The 17,844-nt window shown below is 43.6% G+C and overlaps 1 protein-coding gene across 1 annotated transcript in view; it reads left to right on the plus strand.

Annotated features, from left to right (window-relative positions):
* The first annotated feature begins 752 nt into the window (after positions 1 to 752).
* The window catches only part of LOC142290714 (cytochrome P450 3A24-like), a 58,722-nt gene continuing 41,630 nt past the window's right edge, over positions 753 to 17,844 (plus strand). The window contains exons 1-3 of the mRNA XM_075334703.1: positions 753 to 959; positions 6,663 to 6,756; positions 11,295 to 11,347. Of these exons, the coding sequence (XP_075190818.1) occupies positions 889 to 959; positions 6,663 to 6,756; positions 11,295 to 11,347 (218 nt within the window). The 5' untranslated portion in view covers positions 753 to 888. The remainder of the gene's footprint in view (positions 960 to 6,662; positions 6,757 to 11,294; positions 11,348 to 17,844) is intronic.

Below are 17,844 nucleotides of genomic sequence, written 5' to 3' on the forward strand. Positions count from 1 at the left end.
CCCCCCGCAGCTGAGGTCTGCTCGCACGAACGGACCTCAGTTGCAAGGACACACGCATGACACTCGGCTCTGCTGTACTGCCAGCACGAGCCGAGTGTCATGCAAGTGGATCGCAGTAGTCCCCGTGTGGCCCCAGCCTTAGTGTAAAATGAACAGCACAGGGATGGCATCAAGGCCACTTGGTCTGCAAAATGTCACGGACTTGTGAGTAGCCCCGTAGACTGTCATAGGTGTGATTTTCTATCTGTGAAAAAAATGGATATCACCCGCACATGAAAAAGCCCTTTTTGCTTATTCACGTCAGTTTCTCCAATATGAGTGCATGTCTGTGCGTTTTTGCAGACCAAGTGGTCCACGCAAAATCACAGAATCATATCCGGTATTGATACCAGTGTCGGATCAAACTCGGCAATGAAAGTCTATGGGTCAGGAAAAAAAAAAATAAAAAATCGGACAACATTCATGTGATATCTGTTTTTCACTGACTGATAGATGGACAAACTTTTTTTTTTCCCCATGAGTGAAAAAAAACCCTCAAAGTCTGATGATTCAAATCATTAATGAAACTCACTCAAAAAAAATCACTGTCTGGATGAGCCTGATGTGATCAAGGCGTACAAACTCTCTGGGCCTTTCTGTGTATGGAGAAGTTTTTACAGGAAGTCCATAGTGAGGTAGAAGAAAGCAGTCTGTGGCCAGCAATGTTCTCAGTATGTGATTCCTCCTCCAGCGTCACAGGGGAGGGAGCAGGGAAACGTCACCACAAGGGAAGGAGCAAAATATAAACTGCAGCTCAGGTGTCCATAACCAGAAGTGCAGGAAGACCATCACGAAGAAGGGAAAGACCCGGCATCTATAAGAGAGAGTAACATCTAAGAAGGATTAAGCATGTATCTCATCCCAGATTTCTCCAAGGAAACATGGATCCTGCTCCTCACACTGCTGGCACTTCTCACTTAGTAAGTTCCTATGCTTAGTTTCTCTTTATATGAAGTGGTTTGTCTGCGTCCTTTCATTGCGATAATAGGCGAAAGATAGTGGCTTTATATCCGTGATCCTGAGTAGGTCTATTTCTTATAAATGGATGGGACGTATTTACAGTAAACATTCCTGACGCTGACACTCCTAAGGTCAGTAATATGTACTGTCCAAATGTAATATGTTAGACTGAGTTCACATGTCCTGTAATCATCTGTTTGAATGGATCCGGCAGAGTTCCGTTGGCAAAAGCATTTCTGCCGAATCCGATTTTTTTTAACATGGGAGTCGCACAACTGATGGGGGCGGGTACGCACGCTGGCGATATCAGTACCGATATCGCAGTGTGTAAAGCGGCCTTAAGGCCGGGTACACATATCCAGCTTTTTGCCTTATGCGGCGCATGCCAGTACAGTATGATACAGTACAGTGGCAGCGCCGCAACTTCCGGGGTCACTTGCTCCGGTAACATGACAGCATGTGACCGGCGCTTGTTGCGCTGCCAGTGTACTGTAGACACTGTACTGGCGTGTGCCGCATCCGTTAAACCGGCGAAAAAGCGGATGTGTGAGAGTGCCCTAAGAAAAAAAAACAGATCAATTACAAATGCAAGAAAAAAGGATGGCTAAATAGCAATTCGTTAATGGATCCATTCTGCATAGACTCCAATGTTACGAAAAGAAAAAGGATCTGGCAGACATCAGTTATCTAACAACGGACAAAAAAGTTGTATTTTGCAGAATTTTTTTCTTAACAGATCTCTGAAGGATCCGTTCCAATGGATAATTACAAGACATGTGAACTCAGCCTTAGAAAGGTAACTGCACATCATTTATTCTGTTAAATGCACACATTTATCTTCTGCCTCCATTTATCGCCACCTCCAGATTTTCTCGTATTGCACTCATGTGAGTAATATGCCAGTGTGACTCTGCCCTTCTAATCACACACAGCTCTGCAGTGGCCATCACACATCACACTCATAACTCCTCCTTCTATTTATAATTTCTGGAAATGGAATTATCTTCTTGTCAGCATCCGCCCCATAGCCTGGAAGAGCTCATTTACATGAAGATGATAAAAGATGATTTATCAACAATGCTTCTAATATGAGGCAGACAGGAATGACTTTTTTTTCCAGCATTCTATAACCTGTATGCCCATATTAAAGGGAACCTGTCATCAGAAATGTTGCTTTAAACCTAAATGTTTCCCCCTCTGCAGCTCCTGGGCTGCATTCTAGCAAGGTTCCTGTTGGTTTTTTGCTCCCTTTTAGACCAAATATAATACTTTATAAAGGTGTACCTTTTGGGATGCAAATTTTCTAAATCGTCCATGGGGGCGGGCTCTCTGGTGTCCGTTATGTCCATCCTGCCGATTTACGACGTCCCCCAATGAGATTATGGGCGGGGCTGTGATTATCATTGCAAGTGCCCACCCATAATCTAGTGCACGCGCTTTCCTCTCTGCCTCCAGCGTTCTGCGCAAGCGCTGGCCGTAACCGGTGGTGTCCTGCTCCGATTCTCCCATCTATTTCCTGCTACAGGGAAAGAGGGGACGTGCGGTCATCTGGCCAGCGCTTGCGCAGAACGCTGAAGGCAGAGGGGAAAGTGCGGGCACTTGCGATGATAACACAGCGCCGCCCATAATCTCGTGCCTGCGCAAATGTCACCAGCGGTCACACTGTGCACGCAGTGCACAGTCCCGCTACAGTGGCACTGCGCATGCGCCGGACCACGGGCTCACTGGGCGGCATCCTGGAAGTATGAAATGCTGCGTTGGGGGACGACGTAAATCGGCAGGAGGGACATAACGGACACCAGAGAGCCCGCCCCCATGGACGATTTAGAAAATTTGCATCCCAAAAGGTACAACTTTATAAAGTATTATATTTTGTCTAAAAGGGAGCAAAAAAACAACAGGAACCTTGCTAGAATGCAGCCCAGGAGCTGCAGAAGGGGAAACATTTATGTTTAAAGCAAAATTTCTGATGACAGGTTCCCTTTAACAGTTTAGATAGATCAAATGTGGTGACAGATTCCCTTTAATAGGAACTTGTCACCCTGAAAAAGCTTTTTATCTGCAGATGTGTGTACATGTAGGTGGTGGTCGGGCCCTGCAATATAAAGTATATGGTTATGTAGAGTGCAATGTGTTATGCTTATTGCTAGATGTGTATGTTATGATGCTAACTGGGTACATGTTCCAGATACAGTAGAGCAGGACTATTACCAAAGGCGCCACCTAGTGGTTCGGCTGCAGCACCGCTCTGAACAGCAGTAATGCCGATTCCCTGGCATTCACACACCAGAAATACGTCATGACAGTGACAGTGGTCATCAGCTGACCCCCCGGCTTTCATGACATCCCATTGGTGCCTCGCAATCACGTCATGGGGCCGCCAATGGCAGAGGGGAATGGCGTGCTCCCGTTAAATCCCACTGTCAGAGATTAACAGCAGGATTTAACTAGTTAACAGGCGCCTGTTAGCTGCACATGTCGGCTGATCAGATCAGCTGACGTGTGGCATAACATGTCAGCTCTCTGCGCGAGCCCGCATTAAAGGGACAGACACAACCTATGACAGACGTACTGGAACATCAAAGATTTTAAAAGGGTTAAAGCCTCACACCACAGACACAAAAAAGGCAGCATCAAGAATGCAATAAAAACACGTAAAAAAACGCACACAAAATCACACGTGACTTAATTACACAATACGTGCAGAAATAATACCATTTCATGAACCTGATACATACCCAAACTGATAACTGTCTGTGAATTGCATTTGGCAAAACATCTGGCGTATTCTCAAACTTGATTGTTCCATGACAGCTATCTCTCCGATTTCCACATACACAGGGGACACTCAGGGGGATGGAGGGTGTACAGTCAGGCGTTCCCCCCCCCAGACACATAAGATAATAATAATAATCTTTTATTTCTATAGCGCCAACATATTCCGCAGCGCTTTACATTTCAGGAGTATCATATACAAACAAGTAACAGTTATAGAAAATACAATATTTAAAGGGAAAAAAGACAACCCTGCTCATGAGAGCTTACAATCTACAATGAGATGGGGGGGCAAGGTACAAGTGCTTATTTACAATGACAATCCAGCCATCTCAAGAAAATGGAGGATAGATAATGGCTTCCTGGATCAGTTGGCCAGAGCATTGAGATGCATTTGGGTGCCGTGGAGTTTGACGTGGGGTTACTTTCTGATAAGTTGTGGAGGGATTAGGTGAAATTAGTTCGGCTAGGGAGTGTAATAGGCTGCCCTAAAAAGATGCGTTTTTAGGGTGCATCTGAAGCTGAGTAAGTTGTGATTCGTCCTATCTTCTTGGGGTAGAGCGTTCCAGAGGTTTGGTGCAGCTCGGAAGAAGTCTTGGATTCGGGAGTGGGAGGTTCGAATTAGTGTGGATGTTAGTCAAAAGTCATTTGCAGAGCGTAGAGAACGGGTGGGATGATAGACAGAGAGGAGGCTGGAGCTGTAGGGGGGTGCCACATTGTGGAGAGCTTTGTGGGTGAGAACAAGCAGTTTGAATTGGATCCTGTGATATATGGGCAGCCAGTGCAATAACTGGCACAGAGCAGAGGCATCCGAGTAGCGGTTAGCCAGATAGGTGACCCTGACTGCTGCATTAAGGATGTACTGTAGAGGAGAGAGTCTAGTTAGGGGGAGATCAATTAATAGAGAGTTACAGTAGTCAAGGCGAGAGTGGATCAGGGCCACGGTGAGGGTTTTTGTCGTTTCCATTGTGGGAAAGGGGCGGATTCTAGATATGTTCTTGAGGTGCAAGCGGCAGGAGCGGGCAAGAGATTGTATGTGGAGAGATTAGTGTCAAGTATAACACCCAGACAGCGGCCCTGCTGCCTAGGACTTATCGTTGTGCCACACACAGAGAGGGAGATATCAGGTTTAGGAAGGTTGGAAGACGGAGGGCAAAGAAGAAGTTCAGTTTTGGAAAGGTTACGTTTCAGATAGAGAGCAGACATGATGTTGCAACTGCAGTCAGGCAGTCACTAGTGTTCTGTAGTACAACGGGGGTGAGCTCAGGGGATGAGGTGTATAGCTGTTTGTCATCAGCATAAAGATGGTACTGAAAGCCAAATCTGCTGATGGTCTTTCCAATTGGGGCAGTGTAGAGGGAGAAAAGAAGAGGGCCAAAGACTGAACCTTGAGGGACCCCAACAGTGAGAGGCAGAGGAGAAGATGTGGAGCTAGCAAATGATACACTGAATGAGTGGCCAGAAAGATAGGAAGAGAATCAGGAAAGCACAGTGTCCTTTAAGCCGATAGAATGGAGCATAGAGAGAAGGAGATGGTGGTCAACATTGTCAAAGGTGACAGAAAGGTCAAGAAGAATAAGCAGAGAGTGGTCACCGTTACGTTTTGCTGTCAATAGGTCATTGGTCACTTTGACAAGGGCAGTTTCTGTTGAGTGTAAAGGGCGGAAGCCAGACTGTAAAGGATCTAGAAGAGAGTAAGTGGAAAGGTAGCAGGTGAGACGAGAGTAGACCAGGCGCTCCAAGAGTTTGGAGATGAAGGGGAGATTGGAGACTGGTCTGTAGTTGCTTGTGCAGGACGGATCAAGAGAAGTTTTTTTTAACAATGGAGTAATGATAGAGTGTTTGAGGGAGCAGCGGAAGATACCAGAAGAGAGAGCGAGATTGAAGATTTTATTTAGGTGAGTGGTGACAACCGGAGAGAGGGACTGGAGAAGGTGTGAGGGAAAGGGATCAGTAGGGCAAGTGGTAGGACGAGAAGAAGAAAGGAGCCTGGAGACTTCCTCCTCTGTGACTGGGTCAAATGTTGAAAGTGAGCTGGATGGGATATGGGGAGGGATGGGATTCACAAAGCTTGGTGGCTGGGAGATGATCTCTCGGCGGATGTTTTCTATTTTCTCTGTGAAATACGAGGCTAGGTCATCAGCATGAAGGTCTTTGATAGGGGTCTGTGCTTTCGGACTGAGGAGGGAGTGAAAGGTGTCAAAGAGCTTTTTTTGGATTGTTGGATAGTGAGGCGATAAGGGTGGGGAAGTAGGCGAGGTGAACGGAAGAGTTGTAGGTCCTTAACATGAACTTGTAGTGGATGAAGTTTTCTGGTGTGCGGCCTACTTTTATTAAATGTGCCTAAGACCGGGATTACACGACCGTAGATTCTCTCATCTGAGAGAATTGGTTCGATTATGCTAATGACAATCTGATCAGAGTTTGATCCAAGTGTCTGTATACTGTGATCCGATTTTCTTGGATGAGAAACGAGAACACTGTGACATGAAGTGGAGAACTAAATTTTTCCATCTTCTCCATTCTTTGAGTTGACAGAAATCAGACTGCACTTGGATGTCACCCGAGTGCAGTCCAATGATTTTCACATTCCCATAGAAATGAATGGGTGACAGCCATCTGATTTCAGAGCAAAATTGCAGCATGCTCAATTTTTTTCACTGACAGTATTCATAATCAACCTAATGCAAGTCAGTGGTGAACCCAAGCATTTTTCAGGGAAATCTTCAAGAAAAATACTCATATTCCCATTGATTTGCATTAGATTTGTTATTTGTGACAAATACTGGAATAGTACTAGGTATTTGGATAGCATAATCCAAACCCGAATATTTCACTATTCGCGCATCTCCAATAATAACCCTTTTTTATTTCCATTTTCTTTCCAGTTATGGGATCTGGCCATACAGAATATTCAAAAAATATGGCATACCCGGTCCTAAACCCCTACCATTTATTGGAACTTTTCTTGAAACCAAAAATGTGAGTATAAAGACAAATCATCTGCTTAAAGGAGATTTGCAGATAAAAATAATATACAGAAATAAGCATTAACGGGAACTTCTCAACTGATTCATGCTGTCTAAACAATGGGCAGCATAAATCAGATCCTGGAATGATTATAGCCAGGTATAAATTTGTCTGAAATGTTCCAGCGTCTTAGAGAGATTAAACCTTAAGGCCACGTGCACACGTTGAGTATTTGGTGAGTTTTTTTTACCTCTGTATTTGTAAGACAAAACCAGGAGTGGAATAATCACAGGAAAGTATAATAGAAACTTGGGCACCACTTCTGCATTTGTCACCCACAGCTGGTGTTGGCTATAAATACTGAGGTAAAAAAGTCACCAAATACTCAATGGTCCAAGCAGGAACCATATCCGGAGTCAAGACTAATTTGGCTCTGCACAGTGCTGCTGGAAGAGGTTGATAGGTCTTTCCCATATCAGCTCTTGGAGAAGCAAAAAAAAAAAACCTATATAGTGAAACGAGTAAATAGAGCCAGAAAGAGTATTTCATATATAAAATTAGAAATCTTTATTGAAAAAATTAAAAAAATATTTTTTAAAAAAGAGGACACTGACAAAGGTTCAAGGTTGCCAGAATTTTGTACATGCAAATATATAGACATAGATACAGTGATTGTCACTGAATGAGACACACAATTATCTAAATAGGTGCTGCCAAACAAGTGTGGAAGAAAAAGAATCTCCTCAAGAATTTTGAAAAATACAAGAGGAATTGACCCCACCAAACTAGGGCTAGTTATTCTTGTGCATTACCATAGAGATATCTCAAAAAGAGGGGAGAAAGAAGACCTGGGGGCCCAGGGGCTCAACAGTATGTAGCTGTGTATAGGGATATTGTCAAATCACAATATTCACCGTACTCATATCTCTGCCATAATGGCATATTCACCATACTCATATCTCTGCCATACTGGCATATAATGGGGCCAACAGACCAACAGTGAGTATGATAAAAAGAAAAAAAGAAAATCTCAAGTAAAGAAAGCCCAAAACGAGAAATGATGAAAGAGACTGCAAAATTTGCTTATGTTAAAATAAGACCAGAAGAGATTCAATATGAAAACCCCATAAGTATAATGCTTGCTGCCATACTTGGTTTACACATCAATATATTCGCCATAGTGGCAAGTAATAAAAATTGGTAGAACAGCTGTAAGGGTTGTTTAAAAGCAAACCCAAAGTGAAGCAACAGCAGAGAGAAATATGGAAAAAGTCCAAGAGGCAGCAGGAGATTTACCTAGGTTATAGCGTGTGCTCAAATATGACAGCCAAAGAACCAAAAGGAATACCCCTACGCGCGCGTTTCGCGTCTAGCTTCTTCCAGGGGGTGCAGATGAATAGTATACCCAGAGTTTTTGTACTCACTGGTAGCCGTGATGATCAATGGCGCTCCTGCGTCCCGCCTCGCCCCCACGACCGCCAGGTGCGGCGTCTGACGTCACCACGCTCAGCCCACGTCAGACGCGTCATGACGTGGACGGAGGGCGGCGAGGTACATGAGACGCGTTGCCATGGCAATCTGGAAACAGGCCGGACACAACAGCGCACATCACGGTAAATCACAGGACCCAGGCAGAGCTTCATAATGATATAATACCGGACCAACAGAACACAATTAAAGTGCAGACGTGCATGAAGTTTAGAGATGCAACCATAAAATTCATATAGTATGCATATATTATATATTCAATTATATAAATTAGAGTGAAATAAATAGTATAGAAAAAACATACAGACGAAGAAAAATTACCAAAACAAAAACATAAAATTGATGAAAAATAATAAAAAATAAATAAAAAATAATAAAAAATAATAAAATAATAGATAAAAGGTAAGTGAGAGTGATAGCAAATACACATATAATAAAATCAAGTGAAATCAATGAATATTGACAAAGACGAAATATATATATAAAAGTGAAGATGTGAAGTCAAGCCTACTTAGTTAAAGTTAGATATAAATATACAAGAAAAACAAAATCAAAAAAAGATAAAGAAGTGGCAAAAAAAAAAAAAAAAAAAAAAAATTGTCATGAAATCGGTCTGATGGTGATGAAGCTGGTCTCGTGGTTATAAAGCTGGTCTGATGGTGATGAAGCTGGTCTGGTGGTGATGAAGCTGGTCTCGTGGTTATAAAGCTGGTCTGGTGGTGATGAAGCTGGTCTGGTGGTGATGAAGCTGGTCTCGTGGTTATAAAGCTGGTCTGATGGTGATGAAGCTGGTCTGGTGGTGATGAAGCTGGTCTGGTGGTGATGAAGCTGGTCTCGTGGTTATAAAGCTGGTCTGATGGTGATGAAGCTGGTCTGGTGGTGATGAAGCTGGTCTCGTGGTTATAAAGCTGGTCTGGTGGTGATGAAGCTGGTCTGGTGGTGATGAAGCTGGTCTCGTGGTTATAAAGCTGGTCTGGTGGTGATGAAGCTGGTCTGGTTGTGATGAAGCAGGTCTGGTGGTGATGAAGCTGGTCTGGCACTGAGAATCCTGCATTTCTATCTGTACACAGTATATGGTGGAACATAATAAGATAAATCTTGATGTGACCTTTACTCAGGCTACTTGCCACAGTAATCAGTGAAGGCAGAACTTCCTGGATACCAAAGATTGTAAAATACTGTTTTATGAATGATTAATCTGAATTATCAAAGCACGTAAAATGCGTCATTATACCTGCCAACTCAAAATAGGCTTCATTTCAGCAGTGTTGCTAACCATCCAGAAATTCCAAGACAATCTGTAAAAATAAAGTACTCTTTTGCCCTGTCCGTAAAGAAAATTGAAGGTGTCAGTAATTTTTTTTCAAAGCTAAACACACTGATAGAGATTATTTTGACTGTAAAGATATGTGCCCACGATCAGGACCTGCTGCGTCCTGGACGCGACGGGTCCTAACCTGCGGGGCCGCGAGTCTCCTCTGCAGGAGACATCAGTTGCTTGCGCCCATGGTCAGGGTTCGGATCTCCCTTTTCTCCCTGCGGAGAACAGCTTGCGTCTCCGTAACAAACAATTGACATCCTTGCGTCTCGGGGATCCGCAATGCATGTCAGTTTACACTTACATGCACAGTGGGCATGGGATTTCTATAAAAACCCATCCACTGTGCTTGTACTATACAACTCAACGTTTTGAACGCAGCTGAAACATGCTGCGTCCAAAACACTGTGAACACTAATTATGGACACGCAACCTAATTACCATCATGTTACAGTTAATGAAGCTGATATTTATCAGAATTATGCCACGTTCATTGTTTGGTGAGCTTTTTACCTCAGTTTTTGTAAGCCAAAACCAGTAGTGGGTGAAACATGCATAAGTCGTGCTCGTGTTTATATTATACTTTTCTGATAGTCCCATTCCTGGTTTTGGCTTGCAAATACTGATGTAAAATACTGACCAAATGCTCAACATGTGACTGTGGCGTTATGGGCTTAGACAAGTGCGGAACTTTGGCAGATATCTCGTCCGCCACCGGGGGCAAGGTGGCCCGTCGACCCAAGCGCCTGCTTCAGCTGGATGTGCATTCAAGGGGGCACATCCAGCTGAAATGCATTGCAACACAGAGACCCGCTGGTCCCCGCACTGCAAAAAAAGCTGACCGCTAAACATTGGCAGCAGCTGACATTGGTGTCCCCGTGACAGTAACTCTAGTTACGCCACTGGGCTTAGACATATACCACTTCTAATAATAACGATTTATGGTTTTCCAATGTGTCCATAAAAAATATTGTCAGTCTGTGATTTTTTTTTTATAAGCTGTACAGGAAAAATAAAAAGCGAAATTGGCAACACTAATGGACAGGTTTCTGCTGTAGCCACATAGCTGAATCAGGTTCCTGGAGCATTTATCTTTTCAGCCCTATACCTTGGTGATCGGCATAGTGGTGTCTGTGTTGAGTCATGGAGGTTAGGTTTGATGTTTACACTTGGGTCTCGTGTAGACAAGCATATTATTGGACAGCACATTGATCAATGTATTTAGACAGCAATATTAGGATGACCATTTTTTCATACAGTTTGAGTGTCTGTGTTAAAAAACAGCACCATACATTATTATCTGCCTCAAAAAAAAAAAATTGGATCCCATACCAATCTTCCATATAGCATCAGATTTTCTTTACGGACACATTGCCATCATTAACATAATAAGTTGCATTTGATCATGTGCATTTTAAAATGTTGACACATAAATACAGATACCATACGATTCTCACGTGGGCATAAAATGGACATACATACACACAATGGACATACATACATACAATGGAAAATTGTCCGAGTTTCTCGACAAAAATTGGACAATTTTTCATATGCTCATTTACCATGGCCTTAGTTTTATGTTCACATCACATCCATGTTTTGTGAGGGTAATTACAGCTTGCATCATCCATCTGTAATGGCCAACTGTGATCTAATGTGCGTGTATCAATGTTTTTTTAAATTAGTAATTATTATTCCTTATTCCTACTTGTGAGTGAACCTAATATATTGTTTCTTTTAGGGACTTACAGAATTTGACTTAGAATGTTTCAAAAAATTTGGAAAAATATGGGGGTAAGTAAAAAATATAAAGTGTGCGAATGAAACAGTAATATTTTATGGTAAATTAAATGTATTTATAATCTTATCACTGAGGTGCACAGCTGAGACTATTCAACATTTACTTAATAAATGTAAACAATCAATCTGTACTTATAGTGGTGGTTTCACAATATACAGTCATGGCCGAAAGTGTTCGCACCTTTGTTTCAGAAAATGTAGTATATCTCCCAGAATTTTGTTTTTAAATTACACATGATTACCGTAGTTATGCACATGCATATTTTCTTTGTGTGTATCGGAACAGCACAGAAAAACAGAGAAAAAAGGCAAATTCAACATCATTTCAAACAAAACTCGAAAAATGGGCCGGAGAAAATTGTTAGCACCCTCAACTAATACCTGTTTACCTTTTGGAATAAATAACTGAAATTAATCGCTTATTATAACCATCAACAAGCGTCTTACACCTCTCAACTGGAATTTTGGACTACTTTTCTCTTGCAAACTGCTCCATGTCTCTCTTTTTTGAAGGGTGTCTTGCCCCAACAGCAATTTTAAGATATCCACAGGTGTTCAATAGGATTTACTGTAGATCCAGACTCATTACTGGACACTACAGAACTTCCAGCCCTTTATTTCCATCCATTCCTGAGGACTTCTTGAAGTAAGTTTGAGGTTGTTATCCTGCCGGAAGACCTATGACCTGGGATGCAAACCCAGATTTTTGACATTGGGCACAACATTGCGACCAAAAATCTTTTGGTAATCTTCAGATTTAATGATGTCATGTACACAGTCAAGGCAACCAGGGCCAGAGGCAGCAAAACAACCCCAAAAAATCTTTGAACCTCCACCATGTTTGACTGTAGGTACTGTGTTCTTTTCATTGAAGGCTTCATTCCATTTTCATTAAAGAGTAGAGGGATGTGCTTTACCAAAAAACTCTATTTTGGTCTCATCTATCCACAAGACACTTTGACAGAAGAATTTTGGTTTACTCACATATATTTTGGCACATGGCAGTATAGCTTTTTTATGTCTGTATCAGCAGTGGGGTCCTCTTGGGTCTTTGGCCATAGTGTTTAATTTCATTCAAATGAGGCCACATAGTTTGCGCTGATACTGATGGACCCTGAGCCTGCCGGGCAGCTGGAATTTCTTTGGAACTTGATTAGGGATGCTTATCCACCATCCGGACTATCCTGTGTTGCAAACTTTTATCAATTTTTTTTCTATGCCATCCACGTCCAAGCAGACTAGCTACAGTGCCATGGGTTGTGAACTTCTTAATTATGCTGCACACAAAGGACAAAAGAACATCAAACTCTCTGGAGATGAACTTGTAACCTTGAGATTGTTAATATTTTTCAACAATTTTGGTTCTGAAGCCCTCACACAGTTCTCTTCTATTTCTGTTCTCCATGCTTAGTGTGGCACACACAGACACAATGCAAAGACTGAGAGGAAGGAGATCCAGCACTCATCCAGATAAAATCAATTTTCTTTATTTAAAAAATTCATAAAAAACATGGCCCATAATAAAACAAGGTACTGGCACCAATAAACACTGCTTACACATTTCACACCGTGAGGTCCTTACTCATAGCATAAATGATTTAACAACATAAGCCATTTTTATAAAGCTAAAGAGGAAGTAAGTCACAAGACAACATTATTCGTAATTAGCATATTCAAATGTGCAATTATACAATGAAACAATTATTCAATGAAAGATTGCACTATCAGGGTGATATCAGGAACTCCCAAGGGCAATTATCCAAACCTTCTGAGTATAACCTGCTTTAAGCTATTGTCCGGAGTTCACTGTTATCACCCCAAAGTGAAACATACATAGAAAAGCATAAACAGGGTAAACATGAATATCATCATAATAAATCCTTTAATGTGCAATCTTAAGAATGGCAAATAATCAAAGAATTAATTTGAAATCCACATATTTTCTTATTTTAACAATGAGGATAAAAAAATTAGATTTATTACTAAAACTGTTACTCTGAGCTTCCTTCTGTTACTGCCATAACAGTGAGCAAGATGTTATACAGCACCTAAAGGGGCAATTAACATTGCAATAAGCAAGATCACATTTTAATTTTTAATCAAAACTCATCGATATGACTGACATGATAACGTTCCATAAAGCATAAAGGGAGTAATTGGATTATGCAAACATTAGTAAACTTCCTGCATCAAACCATGACACAGAAACTATTAATAAATAAATGCCATGTCAGATTTAATGTTAAATACAAAAAGAATACAAAAAAAGAGTTTGCACTCTGATAATGATAAAGTATGGAAACCATGAATGTGTGAACATGGACCTGCATTACTGCTAAGGGAAATCAAAGAAAAATTAGATATTTAGCATATAGAAATGGCCATTTGTATATCTGCCCAGTTGCCACTTCACGGCATATCTTGTAACTGGGTACCTACACTATGCTGCAGTAATGCTGGTCCATGTTCACATATTCCTGATTTCCATACTTTAGCATTATCAGACTGCAAACTGTCTTTTTTTGTATTTTATTACTGCAACATAGTGTAGGTACCCAGTTACGACATATGCCGTGAAGTGGCAACTGGGCAGATCTACAAATGGCCATTTATATATGCTAAATATCTAATTTTTCTTTGATTTTCCTTAGCAGTAATGCAGGTCCATGTTCACACATTCATGGTTTCCATACTTTAGCATTATCAGAGTGCAAGCTGTCTTTTTTTTGTATTTTATGTCATGTTCAGTTATGCACCTGTTCACACCTCAGTTTGGTGAGTGTTGTCAGTCTTTTTGTCTAGATTTAATGTTAAGTCCATCCGGTATTCTGGTGTTTAGATTTAAAATCCACATAGGAGATCTTTGCTATTAAAAAGAGAAGCTATCACCTCCCCTATTTAGTATTGGAATTGTTTCCAAAGCTATTACCCTAAACTCGCTGGTGTCACCACCATGGCAATAAGCAAAATGCCTTGAAGCACCTGAAGGACTTCTAGTGCTGCAATTCCCAATGTCATATAGATGTTCTCATATTCTCTTACGCAATGTTCTGGTCGTGCTCCCAGCATACTATTTTTACAGATACCACAAGTGATCATATATGTGGCACCCTGGACTAGCCAGGTCGTCACAGGTACTACAACATGTACCCCCACCCCGAGATAGGCACATCAGCCAGACACAAAATCCTTGTTGCCTCCCTCCAGGGGCTGATGTCCACACCAGGTGGGGTGGAGCCAGGCGGTTGGCCCCACCCACTGAGGAGTTCACAGTCCTGGAGGCGGGAAAAGGAAGGGAGTGTAGAGATCAGTTAGGGAAGTGGAAGAGTAAGGAGTACAGTGGTAGTAGAGGAGCAAACTGACTGTGTCCGGGGACGTGGCCCGGGCACCGAGAGCAAGGTTGGCAGACGGTGGTGGCCGTCTGCAGGAGAGGCAGATCGACGCGGAACCGTAGGACCAGGGACGGGCGGAGGCCCGCCAGTACCGAACCGGGGAGAGAAGTGAAGCTAGCACAAACTGGCAGGGCCTGCGGACCCCGACCAGGCTTGGAGTCGCCGTTAAATAGGTCAAATCCATCAGTGACCGGAGCCCCAGGGGTTTCCTAACAGCCAAGACCCGATTAAAGGCAACCGTCCAACCAGCAAAAGGAAATACAGCTACCGCCACAGCTAGAGTTCCAAGGGCCAGAGCCTGCAGGCAAAAGGGGTCCTCCGGCACATATACACTCTGGGGAGCTGGTTACCGGTGGGAATCCATCGGGACCGAACATACACAAAGGTGCAGGGAAAGGCAGCCACCACCAGCCGTCCGGGAGAAACCACAGCAGCCGGCTGCGGGACCCGTCCATCCAGCCATTTGGTTTACCAGAGACTTTGCATCCATTTGTGGCTGAGTGAGTACTACCGTGCCATCCGGCACAGCGCTGCGCAGTCCAAGCGACCCTGCATCTTGCCAACCCTGCCTCCCTGACACCTCACCGGGCCCCGGGACCAACAACCCCCTACCCACGGAGGGGAGAGAAACATCCCAGCTGGGGGCGTGGCCTGGACCTCATGTAGAGAGGAAGCAGCGTGGGTGAGCTCCTGCCTGGATCCTGAAATATCCTGCACACCGGCCTTGCTGACAGGCATTACCGACCCTGGAGGGCTGCAACACTACTTATAACACCCGGGGAAGCGAGCACAGCCAGGATATGCCGACCCGCAGCAGCAATAAAAGGGACAGAGACGCGCAGGAGCGCGCCTCTGAAGAATCCAATATGGCGCCGCCGGCATCCACACCATCCCGAGCTGGAGCAGTGGGAGTAGCAAGCAGGTTGGAGCGGTTTGCCAGAGTGGCCCCTGGCACAGAGCCTACCTACAACGAGGCACCCGATGGCAGCGCTGAACGGGCCCTGGAGCAGGGAGAAAACATACCCGATGGTGAGACTGAGTACCCTGGGCCCTGCATGTTCAGCAGCACAAGATATGCAGACACAGAGGCCTGCGCTGGCAGAGGGAGGAGGGGGAGATGTGGAGCAAACAACACCTGTTTTCACTGAGGCCATACTGAGAGACATTCTGGCAGCGATTAACTCTTGCAATACCACATTGGCCACTCTAAGCAGCCAGATGGGAACTGTCACCTCAGATATGGCCTGTATTAAACATGAGCTGCAAGGGATGACTGTCAGAATGGGGGAGCTGGAGGAAAGAGTGAGTACAACAGAGGATAAATTACCACCAATGTCACGAGAGCTGGGAAAGGCCACGCAAAATATCTCCACACTGCTAAACAAGGTGGATGATTTAGAGAACCGCTCCCACAGAAGTAATTTGAGACTGGTGGGGGTCCCAGAGAGGATGGAGGGCAAGGACCCACTGAATTTCTTTGAAAAATGGCTTAAAGACACCATGGGAAAAGACATACTATCCTCTTTTTTCACCATTGAAAGAGCGCACAGGGTCCCTGCGCGTGCCCCACAGCTGGGAGCACCCCCACGTCCTATTCTGATTAAACTACTGCACTATAAAGATAGGGACACTATCCTGCGCAGAGCCAGAGATATCAAAGAACTTGCAATTGATGGGAGGAAGATATCAATATTTCCTGATTTCTCCATGGAAGTGCAACGTAAAAGAGCGCAATTTATTGAGATAAAAAAACGATTGCGCAACCTACAAGTGCCATATTCCATGATGTACCCTGCTAAGCTGCGGATTGCTGCGAACGGAGAGACTCATTTTTTTGAGACGGCTGGGGCGGCATTGTCTTGGCTTCATATCAATGAGAGATCCCTGAGGAGGAAGAATACCTGAGATTTCCCTTTCTGCCGCCAGGCGTTGTTTTTGTTTGGGACGCTATGCTGGTGAGCTCATTACAGTTAAATTCATCTAGGATCCAGGTTGGGAGACGGCCGGTTCATTGTGGACACACGCTGCTTTAGCGAGTTGTGGACCCCCCTCCCTGCATGGACTTGGGGCGTATTTTTAGCCCTGATTCTCTCTATTTGGGAGAAATGTGTAAGATACACTTGATTTTGAGGGCAGGGGCACTGCGCACTGGTGTGCGGAGCCCTATCTCTCTCCTTGTTTTTCTTGTTTATTGTTGTATGATGCAATCTGTTTGGGAAGTGTGGTGTGCCTCAGTCGTGTCGCTCAACCTAATGTTTTTGAGAATCGGTGGAGAACGCCTCTCTCCTCCAGGTATGAAGTATCCGTCCGGATCATATCTTAGTCTACGCTTATGGCGACATCTTTAAATATTGTAGCGTGGAATGTTAGAGGGCTCGGAGATGCGAACAAAAGATGTGCTATATTTACTCACCTACAGAAACTTTTACCGGCTATTTTATGTCTCTCCGAGACCCACATGGTCAAGGATAATGTTCATTGGCTGAGGAAGGGATGGATCGCGCATGAATATCATTCCACATACTCGACCCATGCACGGGGTGTGAGTGTGTTGGTGCATAAATCCATCCCGTTCTCATGTACCAAATCAGTGATTGACCCGGGGGGCAGATTTGTATGTTTGCTTTGCACGCTGTATGGTATACAATTTATTCTGGTTGCGATATATATCCCTGCACCATATTCAGTCGAACCGGTAAAAAGGATATTGTCTATTTTAGATTCCCTTCCATCTGCGCCGACGCTTTTGATAGGGGATTTTAATAATTACTTACATCCCTATCTAGATAAATTACACTCTGGAAACATATCGGAGAACGCCGCCCCGACTTCATTTGCTAGAATGCTAACAGAGCTGGGTTTTGTAGATCTTTGGCGTGCCCAACACCCCACAACCAAACAATTCTCCTGTTACTCTAGCTCCCACCACACCATGTCACGGATAGACCTGGCTATTGGAAACGCACTTATGGCCTCATATACATAAAAGGTGGCCTACCTACCTAGAAGTGTATCTGATCACTCACCATTACATGTTACGCTTGCATGGGGAAACCCCCTCGCTCTGCCCAGGCCTATCTGGAAACTTAATCCCTTCTG

Source organism: Anomaloglossus baeobatrachus, chromosome 1, assembly GCF_048569485.1.
Source record: "Anomaloglossus baeobatrachus isolate aAnoBae1 chromosome 1, aAnoBae1.hap1, whole genome shotgun sequence".
Taxonomy (NCBI): domain Eukaryota; kingdom Metazoa; phylum Chordata; class Amphibia; order Anura; family Aromobatidae; genus Anomaloglossus; species Anomaloglossus baeobatrachus.